Source organism: Phoca vitulina, unplaced genomic scaffold (genome assembly GCF_004348235.1).
Source record: "Phoca vitulina isolate PV1807 unplaced genomic scaffold, GSC_HSeal_1.0 scaffold12, whole genome shotgun sequence".
Lineage (NCBI taxonomy): Eukaryota > Metazoa > Chordata > Mammalia > Carnivora > Phocidae > Phoca > Phoca vitulina.
In genome coordinates, this window is record NW_022589715.1 from 9,882,764 (window position 1) to 9,902,462 (window position 19,699).

Sequence of the window (19,699 nt, forward strand, 5' to 3'; positions counted from 1 at the left end):
ACTAATCCAGCATGATTAACATTTATTTAGTGCTAAGTGTATGTAGGACCCTGTTCTGAGTACTTTGTTTAGTACTTCACTTGGTCCTTATAAGAAGACTCTGCAGTAGGACCATCACCCCCACTTTATAGAGAAGGAAAGAGAGCCACAGAGAACTGAAATGATCTTGGCCAACCAAGATCATGTGACTGCCTAAAAGTGGAGCTAGGATTAGAACCTAGTCAGTCTTCACAGTCTGTATTCTTAACCACGATGCAACACTATCCAAGACTGTTTTTGTGTAACCAGGGGAAAGGAGGTAAGCTCTGAGCCTGTTTATTTGGCTGTAAAACGGGGATACCAGTCTTAAATTCAACGCCTGCCATAGTAGGCCCTCCAGTTCTAACTCCCTCCTGCAACAGTAGTGATTTTGATACCTTCTAAAATTAAAACGAATTAATTTGCCCTTCAAGTGTGCTACTGTTATACCCCACTGTGATCCAGTTTGCAAGTTTTGTCTGAATTTGTGTTCCACTCAAAGACATTCAAGTCCCTGCTCTTTGAGCTTTCATGGAACAGCTTTTACCAGGCTATTGTCCTTATTCGGGGACACAATTAAGACTGAACATCTGTTCATACTTGAAGCATCGACATTCTCAAGTGAACTAGTCTGCATCCATTCTGCTCGGCGCCCAGCACTGGCGTCCGGTGGATCTTCCGCAATGGTGAAGTTAGTGTCTGTGAGTTTACAAGCCTTGAGGCTCTGCGCTACTTCACTGGTCAGCACACCACCTGCAGCAGGTTGGCTCCCACGGAGCAAGGATGCCGAAGATACGTCTGCTGGGAACGCCAGCTCTGGGCTTTTCTCTTGAATTGGACTGGATGTGTTAAAGGAATAGACAAGAGGAAACAAAACACATGATTACAAGTCTATTGGATTTGATCACATAAAAGTACCACAAAACAGTTTCCTTTTCATTCTACGAAAGACATTTCAAAACTCCTTTACAAAGAGTTGATTACAGCATTTTCTTCAGACAAACAAATATATGCAAATACACAGCCAGTACAGTATGCATAGAAATAAAATCCAAGACATGGAAATAGAGTCAACAAATAGGTGAGGGAACGCGATGGATATTCTTTAGTGGGAAACATGGGGAGGGGTGGGCTTATTTCCCCAAGATGTCATCAAGCTGGGGATCAAGACTGAATATTGAACTCTATTCCAAAATGGCTTCTTTTATAGCACTGAAACAAACAGAGAATGTCATAATCCAAAACCTAACACCATCTTTCTGTACACACACATATGGTTGATCTGTATTATTCACGGATCCCATATTTGTGAATTCTCCTACGTGCTAAACTCATTCATAATCCCCGAACCAATTTTCATGGTACTTTTGCAGACATGCAGAATGGTGAAAACATTTAGTCACCCAACATACACATTCCCAGAAGTGGAATAAGGCAATGCTCTGCATTCTCATGTCAGCTCTCACACTGTAAACCAGTGTCCTTTCGCAGTACATTTAGTAACATGTTTTTCTGTGTGTTTTTGTGATTTCGTTGTTTAAAATGTTCCCCCAAGTGCAGTGCTAAAGTGTTGTCTAGTGTTCCTAAGTGCAAGAAGGCTGTGATGTGTCTTACAGGGAAAATATGTGTTAGATAAGCCGTGTTCAGGTATAAGTTATAGTGCTGTTGGCCCTGAGTTCAATACCAATGAATCAACAATTATTTATTAAATAAGGTGTCTTTAAACAAAATGTTGTGAACAGAGGCTCATGGGAACCTAACTAGGAACAATGGTTCAGTGTTGGGTAATTCAGAGACTGCAGTGACTTTATACAAAAGGACGAGGGCAAATAGTAAGACCTGACTGTGTAGGTATCTCCACACACATAAACTCTCCTCCACCTTTACGCCCACATATACACAAACTCATGTATCAGTATGCATTGTTACAAAGATAAATCTGTATATGCAACTTCAGGCTGTATTCTTACTTCTTGATAGGCATTTTTCCTAGGAGGAAGTTTTTTTGAAAAGAAACTAGGTTTGGAATAATTTAAAGAAATGTTACAAAGATCATAGCAAATTCCCACACACTCCTCACCCAATTTCCTTGAATGTTACCATGTCATGGGACAGTGGCTCCTGTCAAAACCAATATGTCAACATTTGCTATCCTGACCTCCAAACTTCGCTTGGATTTCACCAGTTTTCCCAAAGGGCCCTTTATTTGCTCCCAGATCTAATCGTGGATACCATGTTGTATTCAACTGTCATGTCTCCTTACCCCCTTCTCATCTGTGATGGTCTCTTAGTGTTTCCTACCTCCCCAAGACCTTGTCAGTTTTGGGGACTACCGGCCAGGTATTTTATAGAGTGTCCCTCAGTTTGGGTTCCTTTGATATTTTCCTTATGATTACACTGTGAAGAATGTTCCAGAGGTCAAGTGCCCTTCTCAATGCATGACTACCATAAGCTGTCACTTGTGAAATTAACCTTGGTCATTTGGTGAAGGTGGTGTCTGCCATGGCCCTATCATGGATTTTAATCACTACCTACCATTTAATTCAGTGGATGTATGCTGGAATAGAATAATTCCCTGGTTCTTAGATATTAAAAATACTTCCAATATTTTAATTAATTTTCTGTTCAGCCATTTCATATAGGAGGAGGGCACAAAAGGGTCCTCCCTCTTCAGATCATGGCAATTTTAATTTATCCCACAAGCACAGCCACCAAAATCTATTATTGGGAGAAACTGTGGTAGTCAAATGGGAGTATTTTCAATATTTGATATTACAACAAAACAGATATTAGGGGTATCCATGCACACAGAAAAAATTGCTTTCAAACCTACATAAATTGTTACTAGCAACTTGAGTACCCAAATTACTGTGGGTACATACATTATAAATAGAACGCTTTTCCCTTCTCCATGAGAATTTGAGTTTTGGTTAACTTTCTAGCTCCTATCCCCTGAAAACTGAAAGTTAAGAGTATCACTGTCACCACTGCTTATGGTAAACAAAAGCCATGACTGGAACTGTATTCTAGACTGAGAGAATTAGAAATATATGCTGGGAATCCACAGCGTCAGGCTTCAGGTACGAGGATTCTCATGATGGGCCTATTCCTTGCGGGGTCTCTGGAATCTAAATCTATAGTGTTGCAAGGACCACTGACATCCACGGAAATAAGGCTTCTAAGCTAGGGAAGCTTCTGTACCTTGGTCCTAAGTGTTTCCTTATAACTTGTCCCATGCAGGTCAAAGATGATAGTGTCTTGGATAGTTCTTTCCTTGGCAATGATTTTTGTCCTGTATATTTCTATGTTAATCTTATGCCAAGTGTGGCTTATGCCAGTCTTGTGAGTCAAAAGTTTAGCTGCATGTCAAAGATTCCTTGTGGGCAGTAATAGACTGTGCCTATTGGGCAGAATTTTAAATTAAAAGGCAAGATCTGCTCATCTGCATTGATTTTATTATTAAGGAGTTAAGTTATTTTCTCCATGTTTATTCATTTTTTTTCTTTTGTAAATTCTGCTCATTTCTTTCATCCAATTTATTTACTGGGGTCTTAATTTAAGAAGAGGTTTTAATGACAAGAGGCAGTACAACATAGTGGTGAGAGCAAGGCTTCTGAAATATGGGTTGAAATTACAATGCTACAAATTAGAATTTGTATGACTTTAGGTCATTTCTTTAACTCTCTAGACCTGGTTTCCTCATCTGTAATGGTGGAAAAGAATAGTTCCTACAACTAAATCTACTGTGAGGATTAATTACAGGATATAGTACATAAAAAGTATCAGCATTACAATGGAATATAATAAGGGGCGCCTGGGTGGCTCAGTCGTTAAGCGTCTGCCTTCGGCTCGGGTCATGATCCCGGGGTCCCGGGATCGAGTCCCACATCGGGCTCCCTGCTCGGCGGGAAGCCTGCTTCTCCCTCTCCCACTCCCCCTGCTTGTGTTCCTGCTCTGGCTATCTCTCTCTCTGTCAAATAAAAAAATAAATAAATAAATAAATAAATAAATAAAAAATAAAAACAATGGAATATAATAAAATACTCAAAAGATTACAGCTACTTTCAGTGTCTGTTACATTTACCAGACTATTCAAATAGGGTGGAATTTTACTTCTGCAAAGCACACATGTATGCTACATATGCATTTTGTACCAACACCTAAGAGGCTTAAACATTCTATTGTCCTCCTCTTAAAAGAAAGTGATTGCTTTTCTCAATTAGAATGCGTATATGGAAACAAATATGTGTTTGCTCAGTTCTACAATAGTCTTTACACTACGTCAGGGTCTTTGGCTGGTAAGAGTAAGTGCAGTTCTGCTCTCAAAATGAGTAGAAGTCAGTCACAGGAACTACTCCCACAGATACTCTCTGCTACCCCAGCTGCTTCTCTCACTGCCCTGATGGATCCAATGTTTAGGCTTATCACTGTATGTGTATCTATAGAGAGTAGCTTCTGGCTTATACCTGCAAGTCAATAAAATCTCACAATACCTGAACTTTCTGTCTTTTGAGGGTTCTGCCATGTTTTCTTCACAAGAATCCAGAGTCACAGGGGTGCACTCTTTTGCGACCACATTTTCTGAAATATGTAGAAAATTAGAAACAGACATAATGCACGCATATGATTTCATGTGGTTATGAAGTCCATAATTCCTTTTTACACTGACTTTCATTATAATTTCAAAATGGTGTTTCATGGTAAAATGTTCCATAATATTTTTAAAATAGGAAAAAACATCACTAAAAATTTTTTTTTTTACTACTAATATTTGTGAGCATTTCAACTTTACACATCCAATCCTTCAAGAGAAAAAGGTCCAAAGGGTGGCAGGTCTGAGCAGCCCATGGAGGTTCTGGTACGGGCAGAGCGCACACCCTGCTTTAGGAGAACCTGAGGACAAGGACATGGAGAGTAAAACACTGCAACGCTTCTAGAGGGCAGAGATTTGGGTGTCTTTCCGACTGACTGCTTTATTTAGTCAGTTAGTGTTTAGTTGATTCAACTGATTTAGAGTGTTTACATCCGGAAGATACCTGGCAATACTTACCATCACTCCCTTTAACTAAAAACAAACAAATAAAAACTATCTACAGAAAGACAAACTAGATAGGCAGATGTGAAGTACATATTATACACACACACACACACACACACACATACACACAATACTATAAATACCCAAGTATTACACTGGACTAAATTTTATCAGATATTGCATCACCAAACAGGTGCTAATACTTTTTAGAACTAGAACATTAGCTTCTATTTATCCAACCAAAGTGCAAATACTCCAAAAACAGCCGATATTGACTCTGAAAGACACCAACTGAATAAACTCGTTTTCCCAAATGGAAACACTTGAACATTTTTTTGTTAAAGTGGCAAGCTTGTGATGGCACCTGGCAATTGTCCAAATTTCAACTGAACTCTCCTTAAAAATCCAGAAGAGAAAGGTAATATACTAGGTTAGTACTCTAAAAATTTTTTTTTACTCCTTAGTTAAAAGTTTTTAGGTCTATGGGCTCAGACTTCATATTAAAATACGCTTCCACATAGGGGAGTGAAATGCTTTGACAGTTCTTTCATTGCATTGCTTTGGGGACCAATTACTATTTTTATTAAAAGTGTCAGCAGTGACAGAGTTTGGCTAGTAAAAAACTCATCAAAATGGTAAAGTGGTCCTTTGTTGTCAATATATTTTGTAGGTTGGTACTTAATAGGGAATAATTAATTATTTGGGCTTAATGACAATGTCATATGTTAAGGTTTAATTCAGATAAAGATCTTTGATATAGGAGTGTTATGTTTAGGGGAAATAAGAACTATCTGCATATTTTACCATTACTCTCTTGAAGTCAGTCGTTAAAAAAAATAAGAAAATATGATTTTCCTGAGTGTAGTACTTGGCTACAACTCTAAAGTAATAAAATTTATATATTTAGCATTCAAGCAACTTAACCTGTCTGTCTTGGCCATTTGGTTTGTAGTAAACATAACATCAACCTATATCCCGTACAAATGGGTTGGACTTGGCATATCTGCCTTTAAGTGCTTCTATAGGTTTTTCTCCTGTTCTACCTCTAATCTATGTTTCTAAGTTTCTAAAATGCACAGACTTTCAGAAAACAGTATGCCAAAAGAAGAAATCATATAGGTAACAATACAGTGAATGGATTTTAAGTTTCCTCTGGATGATCTTTAAACTTCCATTTAGAATTTCCAAGAAAACTGTAATCCTGAAAGAACTGAGTTAGCAGAAGACAAGACACTCGAGTGGTGTGACACACACCTTTATCCTCCAGAGCAGGACCTGCATCCGCGGGTGGTCTGTGGAAAGGTGTGGACGCGAGCTGTGCGGCAGCCGTGAAGTGTCCTGGGCTTTTTGGACTGGGCGCCAGGGTTCTGTTGCAGCGGACACCCCAGATGGTTGAGTCATCCAAAAACTCTTCGGCGTGAGGTACTTCCTACAACAAAAGCTGAACTGAAAAAAAAAGCAACAATCTCCCCGTTTTGTCATTTAACTCATTGATACTGCTTAAGATTAAAAAAACTGAGGAATCAAAGAGGAAATAGATGTCACCCCTGGCTAACACCCCTGGGTTCTCTGTTCCTCTCCCCAGAAGCGGGACACTTCATCTTTAACATACCCCAGTGCAGTCACACTGTATCCAAGGGTCGCATTTTATTTTCCAATTTTTACTTTTTTTTTTTTTAATTTGAAAAGTCTAGATTTATAGACAAGTTACAAAGATTGTACAGAGTTCCCATGTGCATGTCATCAAACTCCCTCTGATGTTAACATCTTATAGAATCCTGGTGCATTTATAAAAACTAAACAATCCTACTAACTCTAGATGCTACTTGGATTTCATCCTTTCCCCACTCATGTCCGTTCTCTGTTTCAGGCTCCAGTCCAGGATGCCATGTGATTTAGTTGTCACATCTCGATGGGTCTCCTCTGACCTATGCCAGTTGATTGGTCTGTCCCAGTCCTTCTTACACGGACATTTTTGAATACTGGTCAGGAGCTGTGTGGAATGTCTCTCCCATTTGGGTTTAAATTTGGTCTTTTCTCATGTATAGACTGGAGTTACAGATTTCAGGGAAGAATATCGGGTAAAGCGCCATTAGGGGATACATGATATCAAAACAACTTATTACTGGTGAGGTTAAGCCATCACTTGGTGAAGGTGGTGTCTGCCAGGTTTCTCCTCTGTAAGGAACTATTTTTCCCTTTCCTGACCTTAATTTGTCAGAAGCAGGTCATGGTCTAGCCTACACTCAAAGGTAAACTAAGATCTACCTCCTGGAGGGAGGGATATCAAAGAATATGTGGACAGATGTTAAAATAACCACAATCATCTGGGGAGATACTGCAAGGCTATACAAATGTCCTGTTTCTTCTTAAAGTTTCACTTGCTAATTTTAGTATTCCCTGTGGAGCTTACCTAGAACAATGATTACTGTGGTGTTGCAATGGCGATTTTCTATTATCAGTCATTCCTTTCACATTTATTACCTGCAATTCTTCTGTAAGGAAGGTTTATTTTGTCCTCTCTCCCATTTGTTTATATCGATAAGGATATTTATTTTATTTCTTGGGTTATGATCCAATACTACCTTATTCTACTTATTTTCTTGCTCGAATTGTGCCAGGTTTGGCCATGGGCTTATTCAGCTTTGGCTCCTGAGTTCGTTTGTTATGCCATCTTTTTTTTTTTTAAAGCACTTCCTTACTTTCTGGCACCACAAGATGCTCTAGGCTCACTTATATTTTCCTTCTTTAGCCCCAGAATTAGCTATTTCTCCAAAAATGCAGTGGTCAAGTTTTAAAGTCTGTACACAAAGACAGAAACTGCTGAGTCAGAATTATGCTTGGCAAAACCCTTCAGTTGCCAATAAAATGCCACCCATGGTTTTTATATATAGTGCACAGGTTTTACATATCCACCCTATCTCTTCCAACACTGGAAGAAAAACTGGCTGGTTGTTTCTTCGGGTGGATGCAGGATAAAGCAATTGGCTTGTGCATAGGGACAGGATGCAAAAAATTCATATAGCTTTTTTGTTCAAAACGTCTCTTGTTGAATAGTTGAGTGAAATCCATCTATTAATTGATGCACTGTATCTGAAATCCAGTCCATTATTTGGAAGTTTTTGAGAAGGTCAAGAAGTTCATCAGAAGGATTAGAGAGCTGAATGATAATTTATTCAGAAGAATCCACCATGGAACTAAAGCTATACGCCAGGCTTTAGCTCAGCTCTGCAGCACTACTCTCTGACCATCCCAGCCATAGGGCCAGGCCAGGGTGAGTGGAGAGAAAGCACACCACACGGTAACACTCAGGGCTAGAGTAGAAGATGCATATGGGCTGGACACAACGGCTGCTATGACGGAGAATGCTGTGAGTCCGCCAACTGCTGAGTTATACTGACGACGGACCAGTCCACTTTAACTCAGACTTGGTGGGTTTTCTAATATTCCATTGTAGGCCTCGCTTCTTGGGTCTAGGAAAATATATCCCCCACTCGTTCCTCCCGCCACGGCTCTTTGAGGGCCAGGATCCTATCATTGTTTAGCTTCTGCATCTATCACAGTGCGTGATACATAATAGGTACTTGAATGATTGTAGAATAATGCTCCCCAAAACCCACTCTCCATATAATGTTGTATTTTTCAGCACAGTTTTATATATATTATCTCATTTGATTGGCATATCACTTGGTAAAATGAAAAGGAACGAGTTGTAAGACCCATTTCATGGATGAAGCAATGATTTACTTACACTGGGTTTTAAAGAAAATCTGCTTATAGAGCGTTCTCCAAAGGTCCTGGCTCCTGCAGGTTTATTTTTAGGCTGTGGTAATCTAAGGAAAGATTTGTAAAATTATAAATTGTAAAATATGCTAAAGGAAATACTACCACTTAAGTGAGACTGTTAGAAATATTCTTCACTTATCCTATTTAATTAACATTTACATAAACATTCCTTACTTTTACAGTAGTTGTAGGAAAACTGAGTGCAAATGGAATTAACTTGACTATATATATAAAAATAAATTTACAGTAACTTAAGAGAGGGTGAAAAAACATAAAATCTCTACTACACTGAGTTATAAATTTTAGGAATAAAAAAAGAGGTAGGGCCATGGCCAATAGAATACCATGGATGGCATACATTTTATTTCTTATCTCTAGGACTAGGTTTAGCTATGGAATTTCCCTCTGAGAGCTGATCAGACTGTTTCCTTTCTACTTCAATATGAATCTCTTCTACACCATGATACTCTTTAATTCATAGTGACACCTCTCTTTCCATGGTTTAAACTGTAAACTGAAAATTCCTGGGGCTACCCACTCTACTCCCACATCTGGCTCCCTAATGTAATGTCTTTCAGCTTAAAACATCTCTCTGCAACATGACCCGATATAAGTCACTTCCTTTTCTGTAGCAATCCTGCAAATATAAACAGACCTGTACGGATACCTGTACTGGTAAACTCATTCACACCTAATGCAATTTCAAATTTATAGAATCCCTCATTTCTCTCATCATTTGTAACCACCCTGTTTTGCCGGCAACACATGCTTTTGCTATGGGAGGTCCACTTTCCTGTAACTTGTGTGTAATAATGCAGGTCTAGAGGAGAACTTGAGCAACGATCTTCCTGTCACGTGGTTAAAATGCTCCCCAGCAGCAGAGCTCGTGCCGGGACCCAGACCATTTAGTCAGCAGGCCACATTTTCTCCCCACCTTGAGTCCCAGAGGAAGCTCTGCAGCATTTCGTGTCACTGGGAGAACAAATATCTCCCCTGACCCACCATATCTCTTTTCCTCCAACACTGGAGGAAAAACTGGCTGGCTGTTTCTTCAGGTGGACATGGGATAAAGCAATAACTCAATGTTTCTTTACCCGTAATTTTCTTTGTTTCCATCTTCGAACACAGGAAAAGCAGATGACAAAGAAGAGATGATCTTATTGACTCCCCAAGCCCCAGAAGACCTTGCATTTTCTGCATTGGAGTAAAAAGTAGCATTTTATTAGTGTATTAGGAAAAAACACTATACTTGATGCTAAACTTCACCTACAAATAAGAAAATGAAATAACAGCTTACAGAAAAGAACGGATACATTTTTCAAATGCAAAATGCATTACCAGTAGAGAAATCAGAATCATTTAAAAGGCACACAAATAAGTCACTTTGTAGTGTGACGAAGTGACCTAACCATGGTCATAGGGTTTAACACTTAAGCCTCTAGGTCTTGAGTTCCTGCCACATGCAAAGCACAGTGTTCATCATTCTCCTAAAACACTGGTCTTGTCACCTCACTGAAAAAAGCTCTCTGTGGCCTTGTTTCCCATTTCCTTTAAGAAAAAATTAACCTTTTAACTTTATATTCCAAGGCCTCCTGAGTCTAATGATCCTATTTATCTTTATCACGATCTCTCTGGCTTCCAGCATAAAACCCAAGACTGTAAACAAATGTGGGCTCTAACACTCCACCCATGCCATTCCTCAACTGGGCAAGGCTCAAGTCACACCTCAAGTGTTCAGGTTTTCCTGGCCATCCCTTACTCACCAGGACTTTGTCCTTCTGTAGCACTTATTTTTAAGAAACAAATCTATGACATATACTGAGTACCTTTTCCAACACTGTTGTATTTTTTATTTCACTACCTTTCTGGGACAAGCTAACCAAGGGAAGGGCAACTTCTTGTATAATCCTTGATATTTCCTATAGCAACCACCCACAACTCCTGCACTTAGTAGTGTTTAAATAAATGATTACTTTGAAACTGGGCCTCAAACGCATCTTCATTTTGATCTAGAGATGGCCATTCATCTTTGTCGTCAGAAATATCAGGAAGTGTAGGAGCCTGAAACATATTCATGATGAAACCTTAGAAGAATAAAAAGAGTCACTGTAAACATGATTGCAAAAGCGCTTTCATTAATTTGTTGCCAGATGCTACACATTCAAACCAAAGGCTTTACCTAGGGCTTCCTTTGTGTGCACAGTGGGTGACGGCTGCACCCTGGATGGGGTCGCCTGAACCATTCCCAGCGACGTGTTTGGAGTCGTGTGAAAAGAACCTGTGTTAACAACCTTATGTGTTTCAGACCCTATAAAAGAAATGGGGCAAAATGCATTACCAGTAGAGGAATCAGAATAATTTAAAAGGCACACAAATTAAGAAAATTACAATTAGAACATTTTATTATTGCTGATAATTATCACTAAGGACTTCTGTTATTACAGTGCTTGCATCACTTTCATTCTTATTTTTATAATAGTCCCACGAGGTAGCTAAGGTAGAATTATCCTCTTACGGAAAAGGAAATCAAAGTTCAAAGAGATTAAGTGGCTTGGTCTAAGATCATTATCAAATTAGCAGGTTGTCATAAATAGCACCCTTCACTCCACTATATCCCAAAAAACACATGTTAATAGTCACACCATGAATCTTAAGACTGGCTTTCCATCTTACTCAGCTGGAATCCATACAATGGCATCCAAGGCCCCACAAAACCTGGGCCCTGTTCACTCAGACCTCATCTTCCTCCTTCTCCAATTCACTCTAGCCACCTGGGCCTCTTTGCTGTGCTTATAAGCCATCAGGGATAGTCCCCTCGGGGCTCTGCACCTGCTCTTCCCTTCACCTGAAACAGGTTGTCCAAGCTAGTTGTATGGGCACCTCCCGCCTTTGAGACTTTATCCAAAATATCACTTTCCTTAGGAGCACCTTTCCTGGTCACCTCTGAAACTTCAATCCCCTTTCCCCCAACACTTTCGTTCCCTCTCTGCTCGGGTGGGGGTTTTGTCCTTTCTGTTCCTGACTGCATCCCTAACTGCCTAGAATGGTGCCTGGCATCTAGCAAGCGCACAGGAAGTATTGGTTAAATGCAGGGGTTGCTGGCGGATTCAAGCAGCTTGGCTCCCCACTAAACTGTCATTGGAGAGAGTGCCAAAGTCACACGGGGGGAGCGAATGCATATTTGATGTATCTTATTTTGTTCATAAAACTTACCTTCAACACAAATGCCTCTAACAAAGTAGTACCTAAGAGAACTACAATACTCCTAGTTCAACTTTTAATTCCCTTTCCTACCTCATAATGCATTAAAGATGACTCTTGTTTTTGATAAAGCTGCTGAGAAATTTAATAAAAAAGGTTTCAAAAATCAAGTTTCCAAAGGATTCTAATTACTAAGATGTGACCGGGAAGTGGATTTCTACCTTTACTTGAGATGGTCTGGGGCTTATCTAACCCCTAAATTCTAAGAATAGGAAAGCAAACACCCACGTTCACCCAAGTCTTCATGAGCCATGGCCACCAAACAGATCTCTCAGTGACCTGCAGGAGTCTGGGCAAGCAGGTCAGAAACAAATTAATTATAATTAAACATCACCTTCTTTTATCTCGGCTCCATTCTGTGGCTTGAATTCATGAGTACTTTTAGTCACACATCTGAAAGAGAAATCTCTTGAGACGCACTAACTCTCCAAAAAGAACAGTAAAACAGTCAGCAATTACAAGCCTATTCTTAAAATACAGATGGAAGTGCTTAGGTCTATAGTGTAAGTAAATACAATGTTTTATTTTTTCTTTCATTTCCTTTTGAGGTAAAGGCCAGCTACTACATGTTGGCTTGACGCAGCAGGCCTGTATTTTAACATCATGATGATCATTCCTATGTGCGATAGGGCAGGATAATGGCCTCTAAAAATCAGGTGATCCCACTTATTACATAGGCTCAAGGACTCACACCCAGGTCCAGGCCTGGGTGCCCAATGCAGCTAGCCAGTCATGTTATGGGAAGTACTGGTGTGTTTTAGCTGCTTGTGCCACCTCTGGTTTGATGAGTCAAGAGCCACAGAGCATGGTTCTTCAGACTTGAAGGGTTATCAAGAAATTTTAAAAATGGCACATAAGATATTTATATCATAGTTGTTTTTTTTTTTAAGTCCAGTCATGATAATGGACCTCATCTGTCAATTTAACATTACTAGAATTCCCTCAGCAGGGACCATGTTAGGATGTAAAGTAAAAAGTACAACCACTTAATTTTACAAATCCCCACCCAACTGTCTTATAAACATGAGTTTTTCTTTGAGATTCCAGACAAAGGCACCTTTTCTCTGCCATGGTAAGCTTTCCCAGCTAGTGAGAGTACCAAGGGGATCCATTTGGTCCCTTGCCTGGGCCAGGGTCAGGGTCCCTCTGAGGTGCTTTGGACTGAGATCTAAATGTTCACTGGGTTAACGAGTTTCAGAGTTTTATAGGGACAGCTGTGTCTGGCTCCTCCACCCTCATGACTCCATCTCTGGGGGCGGTTGGAAACTCAGCATCTCTTTGGGCCTGTCACTGCTCTCTTGTTTTTATCATTTTATAATTGCATTAGCAGTGAAGAATGAATGAAGTCATAGCCCCCAATGACACAACAGTTCTTTTTTTACATACACACAGGACGACACAGGACACAAGTCTGAATTATTATCCTAACCTGAGTGAAAAAGCATTTTCAATCTTATTTTCAGGAGAAATCATTGGTAAAAGTTAATCTTGGATATTGAGAAGAACCAGTATTCATGAACCATAATCTATGCTAAGGAGTTTAGCCCCAGGGGAGGGTGCAAGTTACACCGGAGCTCTCATTTTTTCTAACGGATCAATAAAATTGCTCTATGTAAAGAGAGCGTGCCAAAGTCACCGAAGATAAAAATTTAAACAAAGCAAGTTACTGTAGCATTAACTTTCATTTCTGAAATCTAGGAAAACCCCTCAAAATTGGGGAAAAAAGACGTCCACAGCAGCATACAGATAAGATCTTGGCATATCGTGTAATGGATATTGAATCCCAAATTGCTCCTGATGAAGACAGAAGGATTATGAGAACACATGTCAAGAAACTGTCTGGATGGTAATAATCACTCCATGTGTTCAGTCAAAGCCAGCAAGAAAGGCAATTTCAGTTCAATAGCTGTATATTTTCCAGTTACAAAAAAAGTGTTGCATTTCAGTATACTGAAAATTTTTAATTCAAGGGAGAAGTATGAAATGAAATAAATCCCCTAAAAGAAAAATAGAGAGATAAGTCTGAAAGATTTGGGGCTATTTTGGTAACGGTTTTTCAACAACACGCCCATCTAAAAATTATTTTAAAAAGAAGAATCCTTCATCTTTTACATACTGTTCTCGACACTGCAGAACATGTAAAGGAGCTGACGATGCCATTCATGTCACTGTCGTCTCTAGGACAACTTTTGCCTTACCTGTCATCTTTTCTGACCACTGTAAACATGGAGTCTGTCCCTGGCTGGGCTGCCAAAGGAACAGGAGGAGATACACTCTGGTTGATGGCCGGGGACACCAAAGCGGCAGTGACAGCATCTGCCATAGGACGAACAACAGGAGTTGTCTCTGTGGGTTTCTCTCCCATGTTCTTTGAGGTCTGATGATTGATGGCCGGAAGAGACGCAGTTCTCACTTCCTGCTGGGAGCATACACTGGGCCCCATACACGCTGGATTAACCTTTCATGTTAAGCAAACAAACAAACAAAAAAACATACCACAGCCAATTAAGTCCAGAATATTACTAATTAGGTACTACAGCTTTTCAAAGAAAGGCATCTGTCTTCTTCAGTAGCTTCCTTTCCCCTTGAGGCATCCTCACCCCCCTTCAGGTATTCTGAAATAAACAGCCAACAACAATGAAGACCACTTTACCTGATGGATGCTTTTGTAGCTTCTTAACCACAGATAGAACCGGCAGCTCATACTCCTAACCACTGAAATAACCAGCCCCTACAGTTTTATCAGTATTTAAGATCTTATTTCTCTTAATTTTGAGAGAGGACCAACAAATCAATGGCATCAAATGCTCATAATGGTATTCCTTCCATTAAAATACACCTGGTTGCCATTTTCTCTTGAATGAACAGGAAATGTGAATATAAATTGCAATAATAGCTGCCACAAAACACAGCTGACATGGGAAGGTTAACAAGCTCTTAACCTAAAACCTTTGTTTTTCTATTCACATGTACTTAGACTAACTGTACACTCTTATGTTAAAAAGTTAAAGGACACAAGAGTTAATTCCTCACCATAAAAAAGTATTTTCACAAACTGTTAAGAAAAGCACCAAATATCTAGGGCAAGAGTAGTTATTTCACAAAAAAATAGACAAAATAAAGTTCATCTTCACTAGCTATCAAAAAAAGTAATTAGAAATGACCTATACCATTTTCTCACTACAAAACTAAAAGATTAAAAAGAATCATAATATTCAATTCCGAAGAAGTGTTTTAAAAAAGAACACTTCCTAAACCAGATATCAAAACTTACAACAAAGCTATGGTAAATATACAATATGGAATGATCAAGAAGAAACCTATTAACCAAAACAAAGGTACAGACATTTTAGAAACTGATCTTGTATATTAAAAATTAGTATGCAATAAAGATATTTCTCATCAATGGGGAAAGGCTGAGTTGTTAATAAATGATTTAGGGGCAACTGGCAGTGCATTTGGGAAATACATCCTTATGCTATCACAACACACAAAAGTAAGTCCCATACAAGGAGGCTTTTGGTTAAAGACAGTGGCTTAAACATGTGCTTTATCATCTACTCCCTCCAAAACCTCACCAAAAGGACAGGAAAGAAATTCTAACACCTGAAACAGCAGGTGGAGAAGACTGATGTGTGGAAAAGTTTAGACATTTAGATACATCTCAGAATGGAAGCGAAAGTGGAGCTGAAAGCAGGAACACCAAAAAAAATTCTGGGAGAACAGGATTTCCCTCTAGAACATCGGGCCCAGCCAAATTATCACCCAAGTGTGAGGGTAGAAGATGCTTTTAAACATGCAAAAGATCTCAAAAAATTAATCCCTCATATGTGCTTTAAGAAAAAAAAGAAAAAGGTCTTTGGGGGTGCCTAGGTGGTTCAGTAGGTGAAGCATCTGCCTTCGGCTCAGGTCATGATCCCAGGGTCCTGGGACTGAGCCCTGCATTGGGCTCCTTGCTCAGCAGGGAGTGTGCTTCTCCCCCTGCCCATGCTCTTTCTCTCTCTGTCAAATAAATACATAAATAAAACCTTTGAAAAAGAAAAATCTCTTTGAGACTGTGTGGCACCAAAATGGGGATGTTAAAAGGAAACGATGCCATGGGAACTAGAAATCAGCAGGGACACACCACTGGAGAGGAGTAAGGGGAAGACAGCTTGCTTGGACGCCAGCCTGGAGGCAGAAAGGCAGCTCTGGGACTCATGTGGCCAAGAGAAGTGAAACAAGAGCACATCTGATGCACTTAAACATAATGAAAACATTATTTCTAGATTCTCCAAGTGTTTATAGAGAAATAACTGATAAGTATGTACCACACAAATATAGCAAAAGAAGATAATGGAAATTATTTTAACAATTTCTTGGAACTATCTAGGGAAAACATAAATTATATAAGAAAGGAAATCCAACTACATAAGGAACATATGGGGATGCCTGGGTGGCTCAGTTGGTTAAGCGTCTGCCTTCAGCTCAGGTCATGATCCCGGGGTCCTGGGATGGAGCCCTGTTTCTCCCTCTCTCTTCTCCCTCTCCCTCTGATCCTCCTCCCTGCTTGTCCTCTCTCTCTCTGTCTCAAATAAATAAATAAAATCTTAAAAAAAAAAAAAGTATGTAACAATCCAGTAGAAAAATGAACAAAGTCCATCAATTCAATTAAAAAAAGACATACAGCCACTGAATGTATTGTTAAAAGTCCAAATTCACCTGTGATTAGAAAAAAACACATCAGATGGTTGAAAATATTTAGGATAGCTAATGTTAGCCAAGTGTATACAAGAAACACATACTTTTATTCACTATTATGTGAGTGTAAAATGGTAAATTTTTGGAGGGCAGATGGGCAGTATTTTAAGTGCACAAACTTCAGCAGCAATTCTACTTTTGTGTATCTTTCTTAGAGAAATAATGTCAAATGTACAAGAATGTTCACTGCAGCGTGGTTTGTAACAGTTTTCACATGATAGATGCCCTTCCAAAAAGGTAGGCTAGAAGACTATGCTGTTATTAAAGTGAGTTAGACCTCTATGTAATAACAAAGAAAGGTCTGTAAGATGGGTTAGGTAGCAAAAGCAGAAAGTAAGTCTTATTTATACAGAAACTTCAACTGTATACATCTTTATGTGTTCATGCACCGTAAAGTTCTGGAAAATGCAAACTACAATAGTTAGCAATGAAAGAGGGCATTCACTTACATTCATATAACTATACACACACATGCATATATACAAATATATCTACATCTTTCCACTGCTTTTATAAAATCATATGGTCATGCATTTTTATAATTTTCAAAATATGTAAGAAATTAAGGTGTTATTAGACAGTTACATGTACAAGAATGAAACTGGACCACTTTCCAACACCATAAACAAAAACAGACTCAAAATGGATTAAAGACCTAAATGTGATACCTAAAACCATAAAAGTCCTAGAATGGAACACAGGCAGTAATTTCTCTGACATTGGTCATAGCAACATTTTTCTAGATATGTCTCCCGAGGCAAGGGAAACATGAAGCAAAAATAAACTACATCTGGACTACATCATAATAAAAAGTTTTACACAGCAAAGGAAACAATAACAAAACAAAAAGGCAACCTACTGGGAGAAGGTATTTGCAAATGATATATCCAATAAGGGGTTAATATCCAAAATAAATAAAGAACTTCTACAAGTCAACACCAGAAAAACCAAACGATTGGATTAAAAAATGGGTAAAAGACCTGAGTAGTCATTTTTCCAAAGAAAACTTACAGGTGGCCAACAGACACATGAAAAGATGTTCAACATCACTCATCATCAGGGAAATGTAAATCAAAACTACAATGAGATATCACTTCATACCTGTCAGATTGGCTAGTATCAAAAAGAGAGGAAATGTAAGTGTTGGCGAGGATGTGGAGAAAAGGGACCCTCATGCACTGTTGGTGGGAATGCAAATTGGTATAGCCACCGGGGAAAACAGTATGGAGGTTCCTCAAAAGATTAAAAATAGAAATAACATATGGTCCAGTAATCCCACTACTGGATATTTATCCAAAGAAAACAAAAACACTAATTTGAGAGGGATATATATTTATATATATGTATATATGTAATGGAACATTATGCAGGCATAAAAAAAGGATCAGATCATGTCATTTGCAACAACATGGATGGACCTAGAGGGTTCTGCGTTAAGTGAAATAAATCAGATTGAGAAAGACAAATACCATATAATTTCACTCATGTGTGGAATTTAAAAACCAAAATAAATGAATAAACAAACAAAAAGCAGAATCAGAGCTATAAATACAGAGAACCAACTTATGGTTGCTTTGGTGACAGATGGTAGCTACACTCGTGGGGAACACAGCATAACATGTAGAGAAACTGAATCACTATGTTGCACACCCAAAACTAATGTAACGTTGTGTGTCAACTACACTCAAATTAAAAAAAAAAAAAAGGAAAGAGAAAGAAAAAGAAAGGATATATGCCTGGAATACATCAGGAAGCAAGACAAATGCAGCATGTTTTTCTAAAAGAACAAAGGGGCAAGAAAACTTTTGGGGTGATGTATATGTTCACTATCTTGATTGTGAAGATAGTTTTATGAGTGTATATACATGTCAAAACTTAGCAAATTTTATAATTTTGATACAAGTAATTTATTATATTTCACTTATACTTCTATAAAGCTCGTAAATAAAAAATCTAAAAAAGAAATTAAGGTGTTTATCTTCATTGTATCCTGTATTACAGATAGACATATACTATGTGAAAGTTTAAGCAACCATTATGTACTTAAATTTATTCTCAATCTATCCCATTCATTAATGATTTTAAGAAAATACATGGGTCTAACAATTTCATCACCTCTTACCCTCTTCCAACATGAAACAATGGCAAACAAAACATATCTAGATGATGAATTAATGAAATAATTATATTCAAATTCTCATTATAAAATAGTTACTGTCCAAAAAAAAATTTCAAAGACCATGTATATGAATACATAAAAATATGTACATATACACACATACAAAAACATACACAATCTATAACTTCCTTTTCTCATTTTACATTTTGAGTATCTTTCTGTTTCCAATTGTAAAAATCTGGAATGCTAGTAGCTACATTAGCATCAGAATTAAGTCTAAAAATATGGCCCAGGGCGCCTGGGTGGCTCAGTTGTTAAGCAACTGCCTTCGGCACAGGTCATGGTCCCAGGGTCCTGGGATCGAGTCCCACATCGGGCTCCCTGCTCCGCGGGAAGCCTGTTTCTCCCTCTCCCACTCCCCTCTGCTTGTGTTCCCTCTCTCACTGTGTCTCTCTCTGTCAAATAAATAAATAAAATCTTAAAAAAAAAAAAAATATGGCCCAGAAAGGAGCAAGTACAAACAAAAATCAGTGTCACTGGGCATGGGAAGCACTCAGTGAAGAGCACACACATACCTCAGGCCTTTCCTGGAAAACAGGCAAGTTCTCCTGTGACGTCTCCACCACCTGGTGCAACTTCTTATGAAGTTCATCCATTTTCTGTTTTAATAGTTGTTCTTCGAAAGCATTTGCTTCTTTTCTTTTCATATAATGTTTATCTTCATTTACTTTAGGAAA

The 19,699-nt window shown here is 38.7% G+C and overlaps 1 protein-coding gene and 1 non-coding gene across 2 annotated transcripts in view; both read right to left on the reverse strand.

Moving 5' to 3' along the window:
• The window catches only part of BUB1 (BUB1 mitotic checkpoint serine/threonine kinase), a 44,240-nt gene that overhangs the window by 12,336 nt on the left and 12,205 nt on the right, over positions 1-19,699 (reverse strand). Inside the window, exons 9-18 of the mRNA XM_032411137.1 lie at positions 19,538-19,689; positions 14,302-14,561; positions 12,438-12,496; positions 11,022-11,150; positions 10,816-10,926; positions 9,937-10,036; positions 8,808-8,889; positions 6,311-6,485; positions 4,512-4,599; positions 619-857 (exon numbers count right to left, since the gene is read on the reverse strand). Of these exons, the coding sequence (XP_032267028.1) occupies positions 619-857; positions 4,512-4,599; positions 6,311-6,485; positions 8,808-8,889; positions 9,937-10,036; positions 10,816-10,926; positions 11,022-11,150; positions 12,438-12,496; positions 14,302-14,561; positions 19,538-19,689 (1,395 nt within the window). The remainder of the gene's footprint in view (positions 1-618; positions 858-4,511; positions 4,600-6,310; positions 6,486-8,807; positions 8,890-9,936; positions 10,037-10,815; positions 10,927-11,021; positions 11,151-12,437; positions 12,497-14,301; positions 14,562-19,537; positions 19,690-19,699) is intronic.
• On the reverse strand, positions 2,634-2,773 carry LOC116636526. Its single transcript, XR_004300365.1, has one exon. It is a non-coding gene; the product is annotated as a small nucleolar RNA SNORA29 (small nucleolar RNA).